Below are 26251 nucleotides of genomic sequence, written 5' to 3' on the forward strand. Positions count from 1 at the left end.
CACACCTTACGAAGGTTGCTGTGAATTCAATGAACTATTGTGTGTTTGAATCTTCATTTTATTCCCAACAATAGCATTTTATAACCTCCGAGGCTGTTAATACATAGTATTCGCAGGACACTCTTTATTCACTCTCCAGCAGTGTTTGGTGATACATGCATCCATGTTCCCCTGACAAAAACTCCCCTCCACTGATCATTTCAAAGTCAAGTGAGTTCCAAAAAATTCTTAGAAGGAATTGCATGTACCTATATTGAAAGGAAGTCAATGACCCACTACCTCAGGACTATGAACTTGAAAGTGGAGGCTCTCAGTGGTACACCTTAAGTTCTAAAGGTCTAATGTCTCTCAGCATCCTAACATTTGCCAGGCTAAAGGTAGGTCCAACGTGTTCACTTTAAATCCTGAAAATGGAAACTGAGCTGTCAAGTTGATTATTCTGAGGCAAATTTTTGGTGCTTTTCTCTGCTTTTTCCTTCTTTTCCACACATCCAGCTCCATGCCTGCCCTCTCACCACACCGTGTCAGGCCCCTGCACAAACGGAGAAACCCATGTTCTAAATAGTCAATGTTCTCTTTGTGGGATACTCATCAAATTCCAAAAGAGAAGGATCTTCTTGAACAGAAGGAAAAACTGGGGGCAATGAGGTTTGAGGATTCTTTTACATTGTAAGGTGTAAATGGGGTTGGCAGAGTTTGACCGGGACTTTTCCGTGCTCTGTTGAAAAGATCTTTTCTCCTCTTGCTGTTGTTAGAGGAGTGCCTGCAGCCTGTTGCTTAAGCAGCCCTTGATGGATGGTGCCGATGGCCTGATCGGCTGTTTGGGTCTTAAGGCCCAGGTGGAGGCTGCAGAAGAGCCACCCACGTCCTTTCAAGGAGGAGAGCGGGAAGGGTCTGGGGGCTGGCCGGGCATATGGTGGCCCCCGTTTCTGGTATTTAAGCTTTTCGTGCTCTCCTGGCCTCCAGCCTGCTGCCTGATCACAAGAGCGGTGCTAAATGGAGATCTGTATGAGATCAGCAATATTTAGTGACTGGGAGGCTGACATAATGCACTTTCTCATAATTTATTAAAGTTGCAATACATTTGAAAAATCTGTGAAGAACATGGAAACCTCGGGGTAATATCGTCCAGTGCATTAACCCTCCATTGATTTTGCATCTCAATCAGAGTAAAAGCCAAAGTACTTCTGATGACCCGTGAGGTTCTCCCCCCAATCCCCCACCCCCCCGCCCTGTCTGCACCTCCCTCCCCTCACCTCTCCAGTCTTGGTTACCACTCTTGTCCTTGCTCTGCTCCAGCCACACTGTCCTGGTTGCCATTCTAGAATACTCTAGGCAAAGTCCTGCCTCAGGATCATTGTACTTCCTGTCTCCTCTTACCAGGCTTATTCCCTTACCTGAAAAGTCCTCCTCAAGACCTCCTTCAGACAGCCTAACAAAAACTGCAAAGTTACCCACCCACCCACTTCCTCTCCCCCTTAGATATATTTTTTTCCCTAGCACTTATCAGCATCATACCCACTCTGTAATTCACTTGCTGACTTTGTTCAAGGTCTGTCCTGCCCCATTAAAATGGAAGCTCCCTGAGTTTAAGGACTTTTGCTTCTTTTGCTCATCACTCTTTCTCAAATGCTGAGAGGCTTGCCTGCTACAAAGGAAGTTTGAAATGTGCACTGAGTGAATGAATGACTGGAGATGGTAGTCCGGGGACATAACGATTGGAAGCATCTTGCTATGACAGCTCTCCTCTACTGAGAAAATCAGCAGCTTAGGCACCGAGGTCAACAACACTAGGTCTGGAGGCTTCCAAGTGGAGGGGGGGAGGCCAGGGGGCAAGGTGCAAGAAGCTTTGCCCTTGGCTCTCAAGAGACTTGTTAGAATCCTAACTCTACCTCCCACTAGCTCTGTGACCACTGACAAGCTGTTTGACATAGGTGACTGGTTTCTCTCAATTTAATCAATATGTGAAAGAAAGATGATGATACAAAAGTCCAGGGTTGTTGTGAGAATCAGGGCCAATGTCCATAAAACAGCAGGTGTATAGCAAGCCTTCATGAAAGTGAAAGCTATTCTCATACATGTTCATCATTTGTATTAATTTGTAGCTGTTTGCATTATTGGTAAAAGTAGAAATTCACATGCTTGTTGGCGTTTTCATTTTAGGGAATACATTGAGTCTATTTTAAAACTCCTTGCAACAGTATTTTTGTCCTTATAGGAAAAAAAGAGTCTCCTATATACACTTGTATTTCATTCCAGTGTGGATTGGTACTACTAAAGGATCCTTAAATAGGAAGAAATGGTCCCTTAGGCAGTGAAGATCATCTTCCAGTTATATCAGTTCCCCCACCTCCAAATGTCATCTCACAAGGTTTATGAGGGTCTGGCCTTGCAAAATCCGTGTGTTCCAAAGATTCATTTGTTAAACAAACATTGATGGCATACACGTTCTCCACCAGGCACTGTGCTCTCCGTGACTGACTTTTCTGAGGCAAGTGGGAGAGCTTCCCCTCAGGAACAACTAGCAATAAAGCCCTGAGACTGAGTCCTAATGATAAGAGCAGGCATTGGGTGTTAGGTGCTGCCCAAGAAGTGCAGATTGTTCCAGAAGTGCCGGGAAGGCAAAAATACTTTCTCAAGGGTGGCTGGGGAGAGGTTGGAGAATGGTTCACATGGAGGAAGGCCGGTTAGACTGGGCCTTGCAAGGGAAGTAGAATTGGACAGTTTGACATGGGAAAGGAGACTTAGGAATGGAAACAGCTTGAACATGGCCATAGAGGAGGCAGGAAGTCATCAGGCCTTGGGTTTCCCAGCTTCAACTGGGGTTGGGTCTAGGATATGTGGATCTAGCAGATGTGAGCCTGGAAAGGAAGCTTGCTGTCTGACAGTGTGGAGGCCTTGACCACAGATAAGGACATCTGGACATGATTCAGGAAAGAATGGAGTTTCTGTGAGGTTCTGAGGGGGAGGAAAATGCACCCAGAGTCATAACTCAGGAGGTTCATTCATGCCGGTCAGTACCTTTCACATGCCCTGGCCTTCCAAACGTGCATCTCCAGACCACACCTCTCTCTTGAACTTGAGATTCCTGCTTGCTTGAAACCCCTGACTTCAGTAAGCTACAGGCATCCCAACCTCAACATCTCCAAAACACGACTCCTGCAGTTTCTCCAAACCTGCTTGAACAATGCCTTCTGCATCTCAGTCGATGTCAGTTCTACCCTTCCAGTGGCTCAGGACCAAACCCTCACTGTCCTCTCACTGATCTCTTTCACGCTCCGTATCCAGCGTGTTGGGAAATCCTGTTGGGTCTTCCTTCGAGACATCACCGAAACCCACCACTTCTCACACCACTGCCACCAGCCTGGTCTAGACCATCATGGTCCCTCTCCAGGATGACTGCCACAGCATAGCTGGTCCCCGTGACTACTCTGGCTCCCCTGTCTATTCCCAAAAATGTCAGTTAGATCATGTCACTCCTCTGCTCAAAATCTCCATCCCTTCAAAGTCAGCAAAGTCTTTCCAGTGGCCTACAAGGCCCTCCATGACCAAACCTCTGTTACTTCTCCGACGTCTTTTTTGGCTGTGCTCTGGTTCAGCGTACTCCAGGTACTGGTACACTTCCAGGTTCCCTGGCCATAGACATGCCAAACATGCTTCCTCCTTGGGGCATTGGTACTGGTTGTTCTCTGCCTAGAACGTGCCTCTCCCAGACACAGGCCATGCCCAGCTGTCCACTCCCTTTGGGTATTTGCTGCAAAATTACTTCCTCATTTAAAAAGACTACTGAATTTAAAAAAGGCTTCCCACCCCACTACAGCATGCCCACCGCTGACCTCACTTCCCCGCCCCCCCAACCTCAGAACTTGGCATAGTCTACTCTATAATGTACTTACTTCTAATACTCACTGCTTATTGCCTGTCTGTCCCAAATAGAAGCCAAGTTCCATGAAGACGGGGTATTTGTGAGTTTTGGGTGAAAGAGCGCTGCTGGAGGGGAGGTGGATGAAGGTCTGTTGTCAGCATCGGGCCACGTTCAATGGCTTGCACCAGCCTGAAGGTGACAGTGGGAATGAAAAGTGAGCCATGATGCAGGAGACCTAGTGGCCATGTATCCAGGGCCAGATAACCCCATGAGGGAGACGTGGGGCTTTGTAGTAGATGAAGCACCAGTCACAGGATCCATGCCACACGGTCCCGTAAATTTCACTGTGCTCTAGAGCCAGAAACTGTCCTTACTTATTGATCACGGAAGCAACTAGGTGAAACTGAGTAGATGAAAATGAAGAAAATACTGGCCCTATAAAAACAGCTCTGTGCCCTGTACTGGCAGAAGTATCGTACTGGGGTCATCCAAGGGAGGTAGAAACTTCCTGGGGAAACTGCCCTCCCCTGGGGCTTTCGGCCTTTCCTATAAGCAAAGCATAGATATGTGCCTAAAACATACGTGCATAATTCTTTTTTTTAAGTTTATTTATTTATTTTGAGAGAGACCACCAGCAGGGCATGGGCAGAGAGAGAGAATCCCAAGCAGGAACCGAGCTTTAGGCAGGAGTCCCTGCAGGACTCGAAGTCACGAACCAGGAGATCACGAACTGAGCCGAAATAAAGAGTCGGATGCCCAACCAACTGAGCCACCCAGGTGCCCCCTTCCATAATCCTTAAACTATAGCTTGATACATGTATAATCCATTTATCTCCCTGAAATCCAAGGGCCTCACCTACTGATTTTGAAAGCTTGCAATGTCCTCCCAACAGGATAGCTCCTGGGGCTGGGAGTGGTCATCATGCTGTTGTAATACATGGAGAGGTGCTGAGAGTGGCCTACTTTGGTTATTCCCTTCAATTATTAGTTTGATGTATTAAAATTCAACCATATTTATAAAATGTACTCAGTCACTTTAATTGGATTTGTGAGAATGTATGATTTATGAAACATTACATAGATCCTTCCGGCTAATACTGGGCTTAACTATTACTTATTACTGTGATTTCTTTCCTTTCTTCGCTTCATATGTATATGCATTGCAAATCTCTGTGTCTAGAGTTTCTCAAAGATAGGAACAATTTATTTTTCATCTTTGTATTCACTTGGGCCTAGCATCATCATACCAGGCATATGGTAGAAATCAATAATTTATATTCCTAGGGCGTGGCAGTTTTGGCATCAGGCTAAGTAGATGCAAATCTTGGATCTTCCCCAGCTGTGTGACCTGGGGCAAGTAACTTAACCTTTCTGAGCCTTAGTTTCCGCACTTGCAAAATGGGGATAAAAATGAGACCTACTGCAGAGGCTTACTATGAGCATGAACAAGATCATTCATACAGAGCGCTTAACACCATGCTTGGCAGGTCATAAGCATCCACTAGACATAATTTTCATGATTATATGAACATGTGAGATTAGCACAGTGATTGAGAGCAGTGGCTCAAGGGTCACACTGCCTGGGTTGAACTCCTGGTTCTATCTCATGCTACTTAGATGGCCTATGACAAGGTCATTAATCTCCCCAGGACTCAGTTGTCCCATCTGTCACAAGGAGGTATTACCAGTACTTCTGTGTCTCATAGATCTGTCTGAGACAATGCGTGTGAGCACTTAGCACAGTGCCTAGCATGGATATAATAACTTTATTATGTACATTTATATTATGATAACTATTATAGTAATAATAGTAATGATAATAATAGTATATATCTACATTCACTAAATGTTTCCAAGTATTATTATCATGAAAGTATTTATCTTTAAAAAAAAAACATTAGGCTCTCAAATAATAAATTGATTCAGTTTATACATAAATCTGACCAGCAGTTTCTGGACTATCAGAAGCTTAAGTATCCAACCAGTAGCAAAAGACGGGGAACATTTGGGGTTTGCTGAGAGAAAATACTTCTTCCATAAACTGGGTATGGGGAGGACCCAGGAGGGAGAGGGAGTAATGTCATATCTCAATGTTTGGCTAGATCTGACAGGAAGGGACCCCAGGCTCTGAAGACAGTTCTGCCCATTGGATCGAAGAGATGCTTCCCATGAACCCAAGAGTTCTGTCTCAAAGATTCTACCCTCCTGCGTACATTTTGGAGAAACATTGAGCGGCAGGGAGCTTGAGAAAAATTAGCAGGGTATCTGTCTACTGAGGCTGGGTTACAGTGAGGGTAAATCAGGAAAATGATCCTTGTGTGGGTCTGTGGATGGGGAGCCACTGTCCCTAGTGGACCACAGGCCCCAAACTGGGAGCAGAGTTTTCCAGATGCAGAGGCCAAGCAAAGCTCCGGTCAGGGAAGGAGCCTGAATGGAGGCAGGTTCGCAGGCCTAGAACCGGGACGTGAAGGGAGAAAGCCTGTGTTACCCTATCTAGCATGAGAGAGCGAGGTCGCCCAGTGAGTGAACAAGGTCAAAAGGAAGGCAGAAAGTTGGAGGTTGGGCCAGAACAGCCATGCAGCCATCAAAACTGGGGAGCCTGAGTCGTTATCAGCCAGGGCAAAGACCTAGTCTCAGTTCAGGATTTGTCTTAGGAACCTGGGAAAGAATGAACAGGTCAGGAGCTCAGAAGGGCGGGAATAACAGGAAACCTGAGCTGAACACAGCAGGCCTCTCCTCTGTACCCTCTTCTCTACCATCTATCCTCGGAGGTGCATCAAACTGCCTGTGAAGGTGGCCTCACCTCCTGAGACCACAGAAATGCATATCGACCTTTGTAAAAGCAACTTCAAAATGCCGGCCAAATTTACACATTTTCTTTGACTTCCCTCCTGCTTCACTGAATGACTCTCCCCCCACCACCCCAACTCCATGCAATTTTAATATCAAGGACAATTTTTATCAAGTCTTTCTCTGTAATCAGGATATAAAAATTATCCCAACATTTCTCTTTGAAAATGGATCTTCAGAGACTCAGTAGGCCTTTATGCATTACTAATGAGTTCTTTAGTGAAACATTTTGTCTTTTACTAAAATAAATCTCTCCTATTAAATCTTCCATGTGAAAAATCTGATAGCATTTAAGCTGGCTAGGTTGACTTGTAGAAAATCATTGTGCTTGGGAAGGATTTAGGAGTTGTTACAGTTCATTTTTGATCAGGCAAGGGGATCTTGTTAGCCGAGTTCATGAAAAAAAGTTAGAAGACACATTCACAGACCCGAATCTTTGTGTTAGGAGATAGCAGGGTGTTTTGCTGGTAAAGGCTCAGGTCTCATGACACACTACATAATCTAGCATTTCTTAGGGGTGACCGTATTAGTTTGCTCAGACCGCTCAACCAAGTACCCCAAATAGGTGGCTTAGAATAACAGAGATGTATTCTGTCACAGTTTTGGAGGCTACAAGTCTGAAATTGAGGAGCATGTCCTTGATGCGTGGCAGGGCCATGCTTCCTCTGAAGAACTAGGGAAGGATCTATTCCAGGTCTCTCTCCCAGCTTCTGGTCATTTCAGATGCTCCTTGGCTTAGAGATGGCCGACTTCTCCCTGTGTCTGCATCATCTTCCCCCTGTGCATGTGTCTCTCTGTGTCTGAATTTCTCCTTTTCATAAGGATGCTAGTCTAAGTGGGGTACAGCCCACCCTGATGACCTCATCGTAACCTAATTACCTCTGTAAAGACCCTATCTCCAAATAAAGTCACATTCTAGGTACAGGGGCTTAAGACATCAATGTACCCTTCTGGGATGACACAATGCACCCTGTAACATTGACCATCCAGTGTCACCTCCCTGATGTCCATTGCCACACGAGGCTGCTAATTCTGTCCTAAACACAGCTCTCGTATGTTGGGCCAAAAAACTGTTAACCGTAGTTCTTCCACTGACCTCCAGGGACAGTGGAGAGGGCACACTTTTTAGTAACTTGGGACCAGAATTTAGTCCTGGCTGACTCTGACCCGGCGTTGGATAGTACCTTCAAACCTCCTTTATTTTCCTTACCTTTAAATTAGGGGGCCAGATCACAAGAATGTTATGAAGCTGTAAGAAGCTACTGGGTCTCAAGAATGCTTTTGAAGGTGTGATACAAATGTTTCTATTGGACTTCAAGTTTCCTAATAGTGGCTCTGCAGAGAATGGCCTTGGTCGCCCAGCTCTGCCATTACTCCCTGTGTGACCTTGGGAAGTTATTTACCCCTCTGGGCCTCCGTTTCATCCCAGAAGATGAGAACATGAACAGCACCTCTGTTCAGATCTTGTATTGAAGATTAGAATGTAATCTACGAAAAGCTGCCTGGTGCATGATACGCGCGCACGCTGTTATATAAGCCTCAGCTATTTTTATGGAGGGTGGGACCACGTCTTAGTACCCTGTGTGTAATTCCAGCCCAGCTTCTGGCATAGAGCAGATGCTCTACAAAATGTTTGTCGAGTGAATAAAGGAACGGAGGCATGTGGCTCTGCCCGCAGGGCACAGCCTGGAGAAGCCCCACACCTGTGGACAAGCCGCTATGCCTACACCTGCCCAGGCGGTTTTGTTTTTTTTTTCTGAACAAAGTGCCGCTTCCTTCTGCTGCAGTTTGGCTCGCAGGCCAGTCCCCCGCCACCAAGTAACGCAGACCAGCCCGAGAGAAGTGTTCTCTGCTTGTGTTGCTAAAAACGAACGCACTCTTGAAAGGGCCCCCTAGCTTTCCCATCTTCTTCCACGGCTTCTTCCCCCAATCTTCCTCTTTCCCCTGCTGTCTTTTCTCATCTTCCCTTGCTGCCCACCGCTTCCCTAGGCTCAGACCATTCCTCACACACCCCGCCCCCACCTCCTCCTGGCAGCCCTCCCAGCCAGAATACCAGCAACCAGGGCACTCCAGCTTTGTCACAAGTATATTTATAATCAGGTGTGATATGCGAGATATTTTAAAATAAATACCTCCCAGGTGGGTAGCCACCAGTCAGTGGCCCCAGAGCTGGCTCAGGGAGGCCCCCTGCTGTGCAGGATTTAACACTTCCATTGCTGGGATGGGGGGGGGGGGGGACAGGGGTGGTGGGGGGAGGTGCTAGGATTGGGGGGGTGGCTGGAGTGACCAGAGTAGTGAACAGCGGTGGGACAGCAGCTGCTTTTTAAACTGGGACAGAAGGACTTCCAGTATTTTGATAAATAGCACAGCTATACAGGAGCATACCCCCTAAACATCAGCCATTAGGGCTGATGGTCTCTTTGTGTCTGAATTCCAGGAAGGCCTCCGAGGGGGTAGGTGATTCACTACTCACTTTACAAATCAGACTGGAAAAGTCTGTAGGAAAATGAAGATGTATAATAACGTTTTATGCCTTTGGATAGATGTCACTTATTTTTAAAAAATGGCCAGCTTCTGGAATTGCTGATAAAAATGGCAGCCAGTGTTTACTGAGCATTTACTTTGCTCCAGGTGCTGCTCGAAGGCCTTTCTAAGGCCTCAGGAATGTAACTCCCACAGAGTGGTTGTGAATTAGTCTGGCTTGTTTTAATTTGCCCCTTCCACATACATCCAACTAGAGAATCTGATAAAGATCTTAGTTTAGATGTGAAATGTCCCTTCCTTTAGAGCGATCCCTGGGCCCTAAACTGGTTGGGGCTCCCTACAGTATGTCCACACAGCACCCCTGAATTCCTCCTGTCAGGGCATGGGTCACTCGTGTTAGTCGCCCATTTCATATCACAGGGCTTGGCACATAGAAGGGGCTCGAGAAGATTTATCAAAAAGAAAAAAGGGCAATCATTGGATAACGTGCACTCTCTCTAAGAGTCCCTGTACTGCAGATATTTGCAGGAGAGGTATAATAAATAGACTAGAAAGGTGTGCCCTTCCCCACAGGAAAAATGCTACTGCTGTGATATTAATATTTCATACAGCTTCTGTTTCACCCATGGCCATGGTAATACACGTTAGCCTATCTAAACACCATGGAATTAAACAACCACTAGACTGGTTTTGTGTTATGTTGATATTTTATCACAGTTCACACTAACCAATGTACCTCTGTGACAAAAGACAGTTATCTTCCAATTAAACAAAATAATTTTCAAATAAGGCATCTGATGCCCAGATATTAGTTTCCTTAAATCTCTCGAGAACACGGGGGCAGTTTTTAGTCTCATTGATGTCTCTTAATTGGCACATTTTCAGTTAGCATATGAACTGAAAAGACCAGTAAAAACAGGGTGTGGCTCCTTAATTAAAACTGACAAACAGCTCTTTCCAAATACATGACAAAAATGGTACCAGAAAACTAAAACTGCACAGGCAACCAAAATCCATTTAAGAAAATAAAAATTTCAACGTGCTTTGAAATGGCAAGCTACAAACAAATAACCCTCTTTGTCTCTCTTCCTCGTTCATCACTTTTTATGTTTTGCCTACTTAAAATGGTTACAAAATTAGGTCTTTTTCTGACTTTTTCTTTAATGTTTGTTTATCTGAGAGAGAGAGAGAGAGAGAGAGAGAGCAAGCAGGGGAAGGGCAGAGAAAGACAGAGACATAGAATCCGAAGTAGGCTCCAGGCTTTGAGCTGTCAGCACAGAGCCCAAAGCAGGGCTGGAACTCATAGGCCATGAGATCATGACCTGAGCTGAAGTCGGATGCTTAACTGACTGAGCCACCCAGGTGTCCCACAAAATTAGGTCTTAATGGCACTTAACAATAGTGCTTGAAGGAATAAGGCAGTTGTCACAATGAAGGAAACCATCAATAAAACAAAAAAAGCAACCTACTGAATGGGACAAGATATTTGTAAATAATGATGCATCCAATAAGGAGTTAATATCCAAAATATATAAGGAACTTACAGAACTCAACACCAAAATAATAATAATCGTTATCATCATCATCATCATCCAATTTAAGAAATGAGCAGAGGACCTGAATAGGTATTTTTTCTATAGAAGACATCCAGATGGCCAACAGACACACGAAAAGATGCTCAACATCAGTCATCATCAGGGAAGTGCAAATCAAAACAATGAACTGTCACCTCACACCTGTCAGAATAGCTAAAATCAAAAGCACAAGAAACAACAGGTGTTGGTTAGGACGTGGAGAAAAGGAACCCTCTTATACTGTTGGTGAGAATGCAAACTGGAACAGCCACTGTGGAAAACTGTACGGAGGTTCCCCCCAAAATTAAAAATAGAATTACCATATGATCCAATAATTCTACTACTGGGTTTTTGCCCAAAGAAAGCAAATACATGAATTCAAAAAGATAAATGCACCCCTGTGTTCGTTGCAGCATTATTTATAGTAGCCAAGATATGGAAGCAGCCCAAGTGTCCATCCATAGATGAATGGGTGAAGAAGATGTGTCTATGTGTAATGGAATATTACTGAGCCGTAAAAAAAGAATGACACCTCGCCATTTGCAACAACATGGATGTACTGAGAGGGGAAAATGCCATGTAAAGTAAGTCAGAGGAAAACAAATAGGGTATGATTTCACCGATATGTGGAAGTCAAGAAACAAAACAAAGGCAGAAAGAAAAAAAGCGACAAACAAGAAACAGATTCTTGAATACAGAGAACAGACTGGTGATTGCCAGAGGGGAGGTGAGTGGGGTGATGGGTGAAATAGATAAGGGGGATTAAGAGCACTAAGTATGTATCAAATTGTTGAATCACTACACTGTCCACCTGAAACTAATATAACACTGTATGTTAATTATACTTCCATTGAAAAATTAAAAATACAAACAAAGAACAGGGCAGTTGCACTGGCATAATGGAGCCTGAGTCACAAGTCTATTGACGAGACACTGGGGATGGCCCTAAGGTCTTCCCAGCCCTCTATTCATAATAAAAGGTCCTCAATGCATATCTAAAGATGGGAAGACTCAGAAGCATTTGAAGCACTCTCTAAGGAAGGTAAAAAGCATTAGCACTGGGGGAGAGCCGCAGCAGTGGAATGACAGGCAATGCCAGTTTCTGGAAAGAAAATGCTACCATTACCACCTTTACTTGGGCCAGCCATCTACCCAGTGAGATTCAGGCTTCCTCATTCCCCCTCCTCCTCCCAGCTCCTCCCAGCTCGTAGCTGTGCAAAGGCGGGTAAAATTGGAGGTGTTGGTAGCTGCCTATCAGCATTTGTGATTTTCCCTCGTTTCCCCATCTGGCTACTTTCTCCAGCCTTCCTTCTATCTTCCCACACGTTTCCTCCATACTGTGGGAGCGAGAGATAAAGGAACACTCCCTAGAAAAGAGAAGATCAGATCATAAATATTCCCTTTTTAATCTGTCTTTAATAAGGGCAATGTTTTATGCTCTTTACCAAAAGAGAAGTGCATATATGGACCACAAAAGGTAGATTGTAATACAAATTGAACTAAATCACTAATGAACAGAAAGTACTTATTTTAAATTCATTCATAATATTGATGATCTGGGCAACTGCTCATTTTGATGAAAGTTCTGGTTATCATTTGCTTGTAGCGATTCCCTGAATTCAGTTTCCTCTAATTCCAAAGTCCTTATGTGGTTGTATTTTATTTGCTCTATTATGTAGTTGGAACTAATAATACAAGGAGCTCATGTGGTTCAATTAGTTTATTTAAATTCAAAAGAAGCTTAAAAGCCTAATCTGTCACTTGCCTTAGAGTACAGCTATTTCAGCCGCATAGTTAACGTTATAAATTAGGCCCTGATGTGAATAACCGTTTTATTCCCCTACACTTTTACTTGCCCATATCCTTCCGGAAATGTGCTGCAGAAGGAAGAAAGGGGTTTAGGCCAAATGTTAAACTCAGCCTCTTGCCACCTGACAGCGACCCATAAAAATGATGGCCCAATATAAATATCAATGAAGACCTTTATTTTTCCCCACTTTGAAAAAAACCTGGAGAGGGTCTGAAATTGTAGGGAAACGGAGGCGGCGGGTGGGTCGTCAGGCCAGTTCAGTCACTTGGAAACGTCTGCTGGACATCTATGCACAAGAACCAAACGGTGGTCTGACTGAATTTCTCACTTTCAAGCTGTGTACCACTGTAGGTACTTAATAAATCCTCCTAGACTTAATCAGCTTGACTTAATTTGCCACTTCTGTTGGCGCATCTCATGCCTTGTCTGTCACATAGACTTCTCAACTATTTTCGAACACGTTGGAGCTGTTGCCAACAGAAGTCCCTGGTGTCACTCTTTACTGTAACTGTTGCTGTACGTAGTTGTCCCCTTTCACTAGATTAGGGACATTCGAGAGGAAATAGATGTGGAATAGACAATGCATAGAAAATTACGATGTTTCCAGAGCAACTTCTGCTATCTGTCCAGCTGTCACAACCATCAGAAGGGGTTGAGATACGGGAATACGATGGCCCCCATTTGAACAGATGAAAAAATGGAGACACAGACCATTATGATGATTTGTAAAAGTTAGTATAGCCATTTGGGGATGAAGCCACAACCAGAATGTCAGGATTTTCCCACTATAATGCATATTTGCTTTTGATTCTAGATTAGTCATGCCATGTCAATCAGCTCTGGCAAGTTTCAGCAGGAAAAATACCAAAGAAAAACAGATCGGAGGCTCTTCTGAAGACAGAAATGGCCTGTGTTGGCCATTATTCTGTGACAACAACAATAACAAAGGGTTAAAGAGCTTGGGAGACAGGCCAGAGAGAAGCAAGGGATGGAGAGCCGAAAGTAGGATTAGCGAAGTTGTTTTTAATTCCATTTATCTTTATCTACTGTGCAATGACAGTGTTAACAGTAATAGTAATGATAAGGGTGAAGATGAGGCTGAAAATAATAAGAGTAAACATAACAAAAACTTACGGAGGGCTTACTAGGTGCCAGAAACTGTTCAAACGCTTTACAGGCATCAACTCATAATCTTTACTGAAAGTCTAGAGGTAGGAACTATTGTTATGTCTGTTTTGTGGATGTGGCGACTGGAGGCCACCAAGCCCCGTGGCAAGAAGAGCAACGCTGGATTCGGGGCCAAAGTAGTTCAGGAAAGAGTCTGTTCCCTTTACCACTAGTTCAAATGGCTCCTCCAAAAGGGTTTCCGAGACAGAACAGGTCTCAGGAGTGTCACTCCAGGACGAGAATCTGTCGTCACATCAGGGTTCCGTTAAGCTAGCCTCACGCGTGTGGAATGCAAGGGAATCCGAGAGCCTCTCTCACGGCCAGCCTTGGGGTCCACGGCAGACCCCTGGACTCAGAGTATCCCCGCAGGCCAGTCTCAGAGCACATGCCGTCTCCCCTCGATGGTTAGTCAGCCTTTGCCATTCTACAGCTGGCCACTGGCTGGAAAATACCACCATGTGCTGAAAGCAGGGCGTGGCCAGGACCCAACTGGAAGAGGCAGAATTCAATAGGTCAGACTGTGTTTCCCGAACCTCCCCTGGAATGATTCCCCCCGAAAAGGATCTTTTTAGAGTCTGCGGATCCGTGGCTCAGCCCACACCAAGACACGATTCCAATTATTCCCAAGTGATATGTACCGTAGGGAACCTCGTAACTGTTTGAATTGTTATATATAAAATCTATAGCTTTCCCATGGAAAACTAATGGGACGTGTTCTGTGAGCTATTCCTGTGGGCAAAAACTCCTATTGTTAATCCCTTTAACAATCTCCTAATTAATCTGTTTTCTTTTTGGCTTCCATATTTTAATTGACTTTTTCAATTAGGAGCATATTAGAAAAAGATTCTAAAAATTACTTGTTTTAAAATAAGCATTTAGAAAATCTCATTTTCCAGTTACACTTTTTTCCCCCCCTCACACCGACCTGATTCTGAAATCTTTTCTTAGCCAAGGCTGCGTTTATTCGATCCCACGCCATGTAATGTAAGGGCCGTGTAATTCTGATGGCTCCAATCTGTTGTTCTGCCAAATTACAGATTATAGTCATTTAGCATCTTTCCCCATTCTGCTGAGGATCAACACAGATACTCTGTATTAGAATCTTCCACGGTCACTTACTTTAATAAACTTAATTTGGCTTGAAATTTTTATTCGCTACTCCCTAATCTAAATATTCCTGGAATAGAGATTATTGTGAAGGTAAACTGCACAAACCCTACGTAGACTCTGTCAGAATCCGCTATTCTTTTAAACTAAGCTGTCTCCAGACAATGCAAACTATAATAAAATTAAAGTAGTAAACAAAAAGTATAAAATGCAATAATCACGGTGAGATTCTGCATGTAGCTAGTATAAAACGGTGCTACTCTCCTGCTTAAAAACTCTGGGGCAATGAAGTTCAAACCCCTTAACGTGGCTCCATTTGCTGCCTGTTTTGTAAAGGTTCTCACTCCTGCTCCAACCCACACCCGCTCCTGTACTCCAGCCTCGGGAAACCACGCAAGCCCCTCCCCCCCCCCCCCCCACCCCATGTGCATTCATCTTGCACATTCTCTTCCTCTGGTTCTCCTTTTGTATTCTCTCCCCTCAACACACACACACACACACACACACACACACACACACACACACTAGGCACCACTCACTCCTTTGCCTCATTCCTTCTCAAATCCTTTGGGTCTCAGTGTAAATGTACTTCTATAGCGTCCTTCCCTGACCCACCTGTCTCAATTTTGACCCTCTCCCACTCTCCTGTCTCAGCGTTCTCCTCAGAACACGTATCACAATCTGTAATTATACATTCATGGGTGTCATTATTTGGTTAGTACCCCTGTTCACCCCTAGACTGCAGGCGTTAGGAAGGTAGGCAGGGTGTTGCGCTTACCACAATGTCTGACACACACATAGTAGGATCTCAATAAATATTTGTTGAATGAATGAATGAGACCCAAGCTTGAAAGTACACGAAGAACAATGGTGAATGTGATCCAGACCACTTATGGTTTTCATACGACCTGAAGCTAAGGTCTCAGGAGCTTTGATCCCCACATCGGCCCCTTCTATGGGCCCACCTGCCTGCCCTTGCCTGGGCTCCTGAGGTTTATTTCCCTAAGACTCTTCACACAGATTCTGCAATGGCATCCTCGGATCTCCATCCCACAGAAGCCGAACGGTCCCCTTCTCTAGAGGCTGCACCCTACCTCTCTCATTTCCCCAGAAACAGTGTTTAACCAAGAACTAAAAAGGAGGAAGAGTTGAAATAAAACAAAACAAAACAAAAAAACATCCTAGCGGCCACAGGAAGACTTTTCCAAGACATTTTTATCTTTATTTCTTGGACTAAAATCAGGAGACATTACTTTTGACACTTCTGTTGTGTTTCACAATGACAAACAAAGACACTTTACATTTCTGCACGCTGCCCTCTCCCATTCGGTTATGACAACTTGCTATGATAATCAACAGTTTTTGTGCGATGATGCGTATCCCACGAATCGTATGCCTTAACAAAAACTTCCTTACAAATTGTTTACTGTGTCAAATAGCTCATTATGTTTTGACAGTAGCTTTTCCTTTAGGATTTTAGAGTCCTGTAGGATCCTTTACTAAGATTCTGCCTGGATTTTCCCAGTTCTTGAGTTAGTATGCCCCAAACATTCATGGTGCAACACGCTTCAAAATATTTACGCTAGATTGAACTACGGTGCAGGGGTGTGTCTTTAAGTATGGGTACTTGCAGAAATACCCTGTAGAACTGAAAATAATTTTAAATATAAAATACTTGAATAAGCATAATTAAGTAGCTTTCATCAAGTTTTTAAGTAAAACTCTATTCCACAGAAGAACCAAAAAGCCAGTGCAATTAAATGTGATCCATACTTATTGTAAATAAAATGGCCATGTGTAAATATTTTCTCTTTTTTGGTAATATTAACAACATTTACTCAACACTTACCATGTACCAGGAAGATGTACCTCTAAACCTTGTGCATATATTAATGTATTTAATCCCACAACAGCCCTTAGAGGAAAACACAATTGTTTTTATTGTACAGATTTAAAAAAACTGATGCACAAAAAATTCAAGTAATTTGCTCAAAGTTATGCAGTGAGGAGGGACAGAACCAAGTTATGTGCCTAGGAGTCTGCCTCCAGAGCCTGTGAGCTTAACCATTTCTTTATCCCCCCACCGAAGGACAGACCACTACCAAGGAATAGACCGAGGCAAATAATCTTTTCTATTCCCAAATTCTCATATATATTTTACTATATGTTAAATTGTGTTATGCATTCTAACTATTATATTATATATATGTGCCCATGTTATTTTATCAAGGATAACACTAGATTTTAATCTTTCCTAGATTTTAACTATTGCCAAGAACTAGCTTGGTATAGTGATGTAATTGAGTCAGGAAGACCTGAATTTAGAATCCAGCTCTACCACTTACCCATTAGCTGACCTTGGGAAAGTTCCTTAATTATTTGTGAACCCCTTTGTTATTTTGTAAGATGGGGATCATGATAGCTGTTGTAAGGGGAAAATGAGATAACCGTGTATAAATTGCCTGGCACGTGGGTGATCAATAATACGCCTTATTCCGAATGTGTAAATGAGAACACTAGGAAATTACATTAATTCTCATGAAAAAGAAGGTCCCATCAATAAATTACTAATTTGATGTTGTAAATCATGTTCTCTTGGCTGAAAATGGTTTATACCATTCCTTAAGTGTCCCGGCTGTTATCAAAAGATAATAGCATTTACAAGAAAACCATATTCTTCTAGCCTAATCGAAATTTTTACATGTAGCTACAAAGGATTACATTAGAAGACCAGTGGGTCAAATGGACAATTAGATGAATGAGCAACACCGAAGAGCCAAATTGGTAGAAGTGTAGACATGTCACAAATTCTTTCACCATTCCATGGAACTCTACTTTCCCGAATCCCCCGCATTGGGCCCAGCCGTATGTCTGTGCACACAGGCCTGTAAAGGTACTCTGTATACCTGAGCCTTGCTGGGGTCAGCCTCCAGGTCAAATGATTGTGCTGAAAGAGGGTGGATTGAGGTTGTCACAGAGGAGCCTGAGGTGCGTTCTCTTCTGTACGAGAAATATCGTTCTGTTTAATCCGCCTCCACCCCTGCCGATGGGCAGCAGCTACGTCCTGTATCCCATGAACCACCTCCCATCACAGATGATAGGAGTGTATGTGGGCACTTGGCAGAGAGGCAGCCAATCCAGAGACTGGCCACACGTCTGTGTTGTAGGAGCTGGCCCGATACGAATGCCTCTTCGGGACTGGATTTTAGCAAACAGAAACTTGCAGGCAATTGTCAAGGAGGACAGAAAGGGAAATAAACAAAGAGAAACCTAAAGCGAGTTGGTAGGGCTGGAGGGACCCTGGGACATCACAAAACAAAGAGCGAAGTGAAGTGAGGATAAAAACTATCCCCCAAAATTGCAAACAAAAGGAGATGGAGAGAGAAAGAAAAGGATTCCTAGACCACTTTGATTTACATTCTCTTTCATTGTGGTTTCAGTCTATCTGTCTTCACAATAGACCTTCCAAGAGTTGACCGGGGATGGCAATTTCACACATAGGAAGCTGCATGACACCTTCACAATATGAGCCTGAGACCAAGAGGACACACTGACATATAACCATTGTTATAGAATTTTATTAGCAGAAATGTGACCAATTCCCTCTGATGTCCCCAGTACCTGACTATGTCCTACACTCAGTGGGTGACACAACCTTTAATGCTGCTAATAGTAGAGCCTGAGGACAGCATTGGTTGATGACCACAGACCACTAGGACTGAGCCCACGACCGACATCTGCCCCCTCTCCACTGCGGTGGGGAAAGGTTCAGACTGGAGAGGGAGCCAACACAGCCAAAAGTGCAGCCGGAATTAGTGGGAGACAGAGTGAGAACTCCAGATGTTTAGAATTAGGATGACTATAAACAAATTTGTTTCTCCAGATCCACCAAGCTTGCTGTTTAAAATTATTTTTATATCTGGTAAACAAAGCCATATTCTCTTGGTTGCAAATAGACTAATTCTTTAGGGAATGATAATACTCATACCAGTTGGCTCTTGTAAAGAAGAAAAGAGTATTTGCCCTTCTTTCTCCAGAAATTGCATGAGTCACACGTTAACATGATTGTCTCGATCGGTACTTCTGGAAACTTGGGAACTCAGTATGAACCCTGCATCAGCGATTACTCTCCAAGACGGGTTTTATGCACACCTGCCACCCAATTATTATTTTTTGTTGTGGTTGTTGGGCCAACTTTAACATCCAAATGTTACTTTAGCCATAAGCACTCTTCGGATACAACATTTGATACAGTCGTCATGGGAACAGGGCAGGGCCATGGGGTAACCACTTTTGTGTACCAAACAAATTAGCCGCAGGTAATGATCTGAGTTTATGCCTGGAGATTTCATTAATGCATCGATTACTAAGAAATGTCCACTCCTATACTTCCATTGCGTCTCCTTTAATGATTTGAATTAGGGATATCTTCAGCCAATGTGGAACACACATTTCAAGGAATTAGTATTACTGTCCCCACTGCACACACTCAGTCCATGATTATTCATATTTGGTCATGCACAAACCAATGCAGAGCAAGTTCAAAGACTCCTTTTGATAAGTCCCGATAAATACGTTCCTCTGCTTGCCTTCCACACTGCCTAGGCTAAGGGTCTGCCTTTCCTCCTAGCCCTCACATTCCTTTAGAGTCTGTTGTCAGAGTGGGAATCCGCTAGAAAGAACAACAGAAAAAAAAATCTCAAGAAGCTTCTCTGCTGAACAGGTTTCAGCAAGATTGATAATCACCTAATGCCTGATTCACTCCTTGTATGTTCCAAGTCTGTTGTATGTTCCAACGGGAGGGTGCGTGCACGTGCACACGCGCACACGCCCACACTCACACACGGGTTCCTTGCCTTTGTATACATGGAGCGATTGTGAAATGGTTGACAGTAGATGAAAACTACTCCTAACAGTCCTAAAACCAAAACATTCGTTTTACAGGGCCGTTGTTCACGAGAAAACTGCAAGTATCTTCATCCTCCAACACATTTAAAAACTCAACTAGAAATTAATGGGAGGAACAATTTGATCCAGCAAAAAACTGCTGCAGCGATGCTTGCCCAGCAGATGCAATTTATGTTTCCAGGAACCCCACTCCATCCAGTGGTGAGTACATCGCATCTAATGATGGGCTTGATGATTAAGGTGTTGGTACGGGCAGCGCCACATTGACCTAAAACGGCCTCGCTCTACTTTGTCTCTGGCTACAATTAAAGCAAATAGCTTTGAAGCTAAATGGTTTCTGAAAATAGGGTTTTTGAAATTATTTAAATGGAAAAAGTGTGTGTGGAAACAGTAGGCAAAGACAGTTTCTAAGCAGTGTCTGGGAAATCTGTGTCCCTCCCAACTCGGGCTCACCGGTAAACTCCACCTTTGAACCATCTTAGAACAGAAAGAGTTCGACGTTTTCATTTAGAGTACGAAGTGATGATCTATGTGAAGAGCAGGTTTCGATGCCTAGCACGTTGTTAGCAATCTAGTAGGTGGACTCTTCTGTTCAATGGTGTCGTTTTAAGGATGAGCGAAGGGAGAAACCCGAGAGGCTGAACCATTTACCTGATGTCTTGCAGCTAATACGCTGTGTTTCGGGCACTGGGGCTCAGACATTGGGAGCAGGGCGCTGTCTGCAGTGTGCTGGGCCTGAAGCCCCACAGCAGCCAGAGAGGAGGCTGCCTTAGCCACCCACACTCCGCTGCCCCTCAGAGGCCTGGGAAGGGTGTGGCGCTGTGGCCAGGGCCCCAAGAGTAAATGCTCAAGGGAGTTCAGGCTTTGAATATGTATTGTGTCATATTTTCTCCCTGATTTCAGTGTTTGAAAGTATTTCCTTAAAGGTCTGGAAATTGTTTTAGGAATGAGGCCCTGGGGGAAAGGAGCGCATTGGGCTTCAGTGGAATTCATTTACATCTGTGAATTATTTGTCAAAAACAAGCTAATTTAAAAAAAACACACACACAACAAAGCCAGTAAAGTGAGAGATGCTTGCTTTTTTAAAGCAGTACATACACAAAAGACTATTGTTTAAAAATTAGTCTTTATTGTGTGAAAAGTCCTTGTGATTGAAGGCTGCTAAATTAAAAAGGACGCTGCAGCTGAGATGTATTTTCTTGAGTGTCTGCGGGATGAGGTGGGGAGGGTGGGAAGGCCCTGGTGAAGGGAGAATCTGGGCAGATCCTTAGCTCTGCTGGTGCTTCTGCTCAAGAATGGTGGACAGGACAAAGTAGCCAGGACCCAGCTCTGCCCAGAGGGGGGGGAAAAACAAAATCCAGGTGCATGGGGATCCAGCAATAATAAGATACAGTCTTTGCGGGGTAGACAGAGTCACGAGAAGGGCGAGGTAAGATTCAGGCACAGGGAATTATGATTTTGAATGAGGCAAGAAATGCTACTTGGAGAAAATCCCAAATAACTATATCCCAAAGGATGAGTAGTTGGGAGCCTAAATGTAAGGACAACATAGACAGAGTTCTGCATACATTTAACACCAAATATAGGCATTTAAGTGGATCTGTTTAAAACCACACACACATGTATAATTTATGGTTCTCTATTGATATTCGCACATAAATTATTTTATTAAATTACCTAAGGCTAAAATAATTTAGTTTTTCGTCTTGAATAATGTCTGTAGGAATAAATTTGGAACCACCGAGATCAACACAGTCACACGGTATTGTGTGTCTGTCTCACTCACTTTAATCATTCACTTCTTATTTATTTAGAATTCATAAAGATTGACCCCCCCAAAAGTGGCAATGTTAATAAGAAAAGCCCATTCCCATTGTTAGCTGTTAGTTGAAATCATTTTTGAAAGTTATGTTTATATATTGTCTCAAATATTAATTAGAAGTTAATAATCATGATTTGTCTATGAAAAAGACATTTAATATTACATTTAATATTTATATTACATTTCATATTACATTTAAATATTTTAGTAGAGGCTTCTAAATCACAAGAAATCTCAGAATAAAAATTGTGATAAACTTAAAAATCATCAACTCTACAAATAACTTCAGAATCTCAGGAATGCGTTAGTGACGTCGTACAGTATAGTAAGCCAAACAATGGCCCTGAAAGGTACGTGGAACCTGTACATGTCACCTCTAAGGAAACCAAGTCGTCTTTGCAGATATGATTAAGTTAGGCATCTTGAGATGGGGCAATCCTCTTGAAATAAATGCAGTCACAAGTATCCTTATGAGAAAGAGGCAGAAGGAGAGTTGACACATACAGAAGAGGAGAACAGCAATGTGCCCATAGAGGCAGAGACAAGTGACGAGGCCACAAACCAAAGAATGCCAGCTGCCACCTGAAGATAGAAGAGACAAGGAATAGATTCTTCCCTGGAGTCTCCAGAGGGAGCACGAAATGCCAATACCTTGATTTGGGCCCAGTGAAACTGACTTCAGACTTCTGGCCCTCAGAACAATCAAAGGATAATTTTGTGTTGTTTTAAGTTGCCAAGTTTGTGGAAATTTCTCAGACTAGCTACAAGAAACTAATACATGCAGGAATTGCTTAAGACAAATAAACTGATAAACATGGGAGTAGAAGAACCACGCCATTTTTAGGTTTCCTTCTAAGCTAAATTTCTCTAAAAAAAAAAACCAAACAGTGGATATTTTTTCCACTCCCTCTGACTTCCATCCACCCTAGACCTAATCCATTGACTATCTCACCACCGCCCGCCATATTACTAAACCAGTGGTCACTTTTGCCTTCATTGTGTTCATTTGACCGCTTAGCCATATGCAACATATGTAATCAGCCTCTCCTTTGTGGAATGCTCCTTCTTCTTTAATCTGTATTCCTCTTCTGGAAAAGGCTGGAGATGTTGCCCATTATGTTCCTTTGCTGTATGTTGAAGCTGCTCTACATTGAGGTTCCCAGCACTGGACATTTCTTTTATTGACCCTCTCCTTCATGGTTGCATCCATTCCTATGGCTGTAAATCATCTGCAGGCTGAGAACTCCCAAATATGTTTCCAGACCTCTCCTCTGAGCCCCAGGCTCGCATATCTAACTTCCTACTGGACTCACCTTTAAATTTCTCCCTGGAACTTGACATGGTTAATTCCAAATTCTTTATCTGACTAAGTTCCCATTTCAGTAAATGCAACTGGCAGCTTCAAAACGAAAATTAAGCAGATTCTCTCACATCCAGTTCATCAGCAAGTCCTGTCATATCTGCTTTCAAGTCTATTCCCTTCTCGAACTCCCCAAACTCCCATCTGAGCCACCATCAATCTTTCATTCAAAATACCTTGGAAGCATTTCCTTTCTAATCTCTCAATTTCCATTCTTGCTTTATTCCAGTGTATTCTGCATACGGCAACCAGAGGGATATTTTTAACACATAAATGCATCATACCACTCCCTTACTTAAAACCCTGCAGTGCCTTCCCATTTCATTAGAGACGAAGCCAAATATGTAACCATGACTATGATCTATAATGTCATCTGTGGTCTGGTCCCATCAGCTCACCAACTCATCATGGGCCACTCTTTCTGTGTTCACTAAAACTGAACTTTCAGTTCCACACATAGGCAAAGCTCTTGCTTGCCTCATGGCCTTTGATCTTGCTGGAAGTATCTATCCTACTGCTCTTCACATGTTAACTTCATCTTATGCATAAGGACTCCAAATCTATCCCCTGTGACCTACCACCAATCTCCATCACTATGAGTACGGCCTTCTCATTTCTGCTTATCCATAAATATAAATTGTAATTTTATTTGTTTGTTCTTTCCCATTAGGGTTTAAGTTCAGTAAATGTGCACACAGTGTCCTTGTACAATGTTTAAACCATTGAATACTTACCGAATGAAAACACAAACCATTCTTTCCTTTTATGTCTCCAGTTGACTGTATTTTGAAAGTCCCCTTAAATTTTTCCTCCTGGCAGTTTTTCTCTCCCCAGTTCCTAATGGGAGTAATTCTTTTCCTTTCCTTCCTCACACGCTGCACCTCCCCCAACACACAACCTTCATATGTACACTCAAGATAAAGAAGTTGGTGGTTGGAACTAAAAAATGAGTTCACTAATATTGTAGGATACAAAATCAATACACAGAAATCTGTCATCTTTCTATACACTAATAATGAACTCTCAGAAAGAAAAAATAAGAAAAATGTCTCCTTTCCAACTGCATCAAAAAGAATAAGATACCTAGGAATAAATATAACCCAGAAGATAAGAGACCTGTACACTGAAAACTATATGAGATTGACGAAAGAAATTGGAAGGCAGCTATGCTAACCACTATACCACCAACGCAGGATTGATGAAAGAAATGGAAGAAGGCACAAATAAGTAGGAAGATAGCCCATGCTCATGGATTGGAAGAATTGATATTGTTAAAATGTCCATTCTACCCAAAGGGATCTACCAATTCAAATAATCCCTATCAAAATTCCAATGGCATTTTTCACAGAACTAGAACAAATATTCCTAAAATTTATATAGAGTCAAAGAGACTGAATAGCCAAAGACATCTTGGGAAAGAAGAACAAAGCTGGAGGTATCATGCTCTCTGACTTCAAACTATGTCACAAAGCTATAGTAATCAAAACTGTGTAGTATTGGCATAAAAACAGATACATAGATCAATATAACAGAATAGAGAGCCCAGAAACAAACTCACTCACATAGGGTCAACTAATTTGCAATAAAGGAGCCAAGAATATACAATGGGAAAAGTCTCTTCAATAAATGGTGTTGGGAAAACTGGACAGCCACATGGAAAAGAATGAAACTGGACTGCTTTCTTACACCACACACAAAAATTAACTGAAAATGGATTAAAGACCTGAGTGTAAAGTCTGAAGCCATTAAGCTCCTTTCCTAAAAGAAAATATAAGTGGTGACATCAGTCTTGGTGATGATTTTCTGGACTTGATAACAAAAGCAAAGACAACAAAAGCAAAAATAAACAAGTGGGACTACTTCAAACTAAAAAGCTTCTGCACTGTAAAAGAAACCAGCCACAGAATGAAAAGGCATCAATGGAATTGGAAAAACAATTTGCAAATCATAGATCCAATAAAGGGTTAATATCCAAACTATATAAAGAACTCATACAACACAATATCAAACAAGCACACAAAATCCTATGCCCATTTAAGAAATGGGCAGAAGATCTGAATAGACATTTTTCCAAAGAAGATATGCAGGTGGCCAACAGGTCCATGAAAAGGTGCTCAATATCACTAATCATCAGAGACTTACAAATAAAAAACACTATATTACCTCACATCTATTAAACTGGTATTATCAAAAAGATAAGAGGTACCAAGTTTGGCCAGGATGTGGAGAAAAGGAAATCCATTGCATTGGGAATGTGAAATGGCACAGTCACTATGGAAAACAGTATGGAGGTTCCTCATAAATTTAAAAAATAGAATTACCACATGGTCCATCATTTCCACTTCTGGGTATTTATCCAGAGAAAATGAAAACACTAACTTGGAAAGATATCTGCACGCCTATGTTCATTGAGGCCAAGATATGGAAGCAACTCAAGTGTCCATCAACAGATGAATGGATAATGAAAATGTGATATATATAAACAATGAAATATTATTCAGGCATAAAAAAGAATGAAATCTTGCCATTTGCAACAACATGAGTGGACCACGAGGGCATTATATTATGTTAAGCAAAATAAGTCAGACAGAGAAGAAATACTATATGACTTCACTTGTACATAGAATCTAAAAAACAAAACAAAACAAAACAAAAAACAAGCTCATAGATACAGATAGATTGCTGGTTGCCAGAGGCAGAGGAGAGGAACTGGCAAAATGGGTAAAGGGGGTCAAAAGTACAAACTTCCAGTTATTAGAAAAGAAAGAAATTCGTGAGGATGTACTATTCAGCACGGGGACTACAGCTAAGAATACTGTATTACATAGTTGAAAGTTGCTAAGAGAACAAATCTTAAACATTCTCATCACAAGAAAAAAATTCTGCAGCTACATATGGCGATGGATGTTAATGACTTACTGTGGCGATCATTTCACAATATATACAAATATCAAATCATTGTGTTGTATACCCTAAACTAATAGAATGTTGTATGTCGGTATTACCTCAATTTAAAAAAAAAAGAAAAGAAAAAGAAGTGGGGGTGGGGGAAGATAGAGATTTAAAAGCCTATACAACCCAGTCCTTGGGGACAAGGTCTTGCATTGAGTATTCTGCCCTCCAGAGATGCTTCTGGAAGTAAAGAGAGGAGGCTTAAGGGATGCCATGTTTTAAGCCTTTCAGTTTGAGTGCCAAATACCTACCCTTTGAAGTGAAAGCTTTCTAAATGTATGAACTCTCACGCTCCTGTTTTAAAAAGTCAATTGACTAAATTTTAGAACCATAAAACACCCCAGGCCACTTA

At 42.6% G+C, this 26251-nt stretch overlaps 1 protein-coding gene across 4 annotated transcripts in view; it reads left to right on the forward strand.

Moving 5' to 3' along the window:
- Positions 1 to 26251, forward strand: part of MBNL2 (muscleblind like splicing regulator 2) — a 159280-nt gene that overhangs the window by 82280 nt on the left and 50749 nt on the right. For all 4 annotated transcript variants that reach the window (XM_047871674.1, XM_047871667.1, XM_047871691.1 and 1 more), the window contains exon 3: positions 19802 to 19966. In XM_047871674.1, the coding sequence (XP_047727630.1) occupies positions 19802 to 19966 (165 nt within the window). The remainder of the gene's footprint in view (positions 1 to 19801; positions 19967 to 26251) is intronic.

The sequence above is a fragment of the Prionailurus viverrinus genome, chromosome A1, assembly GCF_022837055.1.
Source record: "Prionailurus viverrinus isolate Anna chromosome A1, UM_Priviv_1.0, whole genome shotgun sequence".
In the NCBI taxonomy this organism is placed as follows: Eukaryota; Metazoa; Chordata; class Mammalia; order Carnivora; family Felidae; genus Prionailurus; species Prionailurus viverrinus.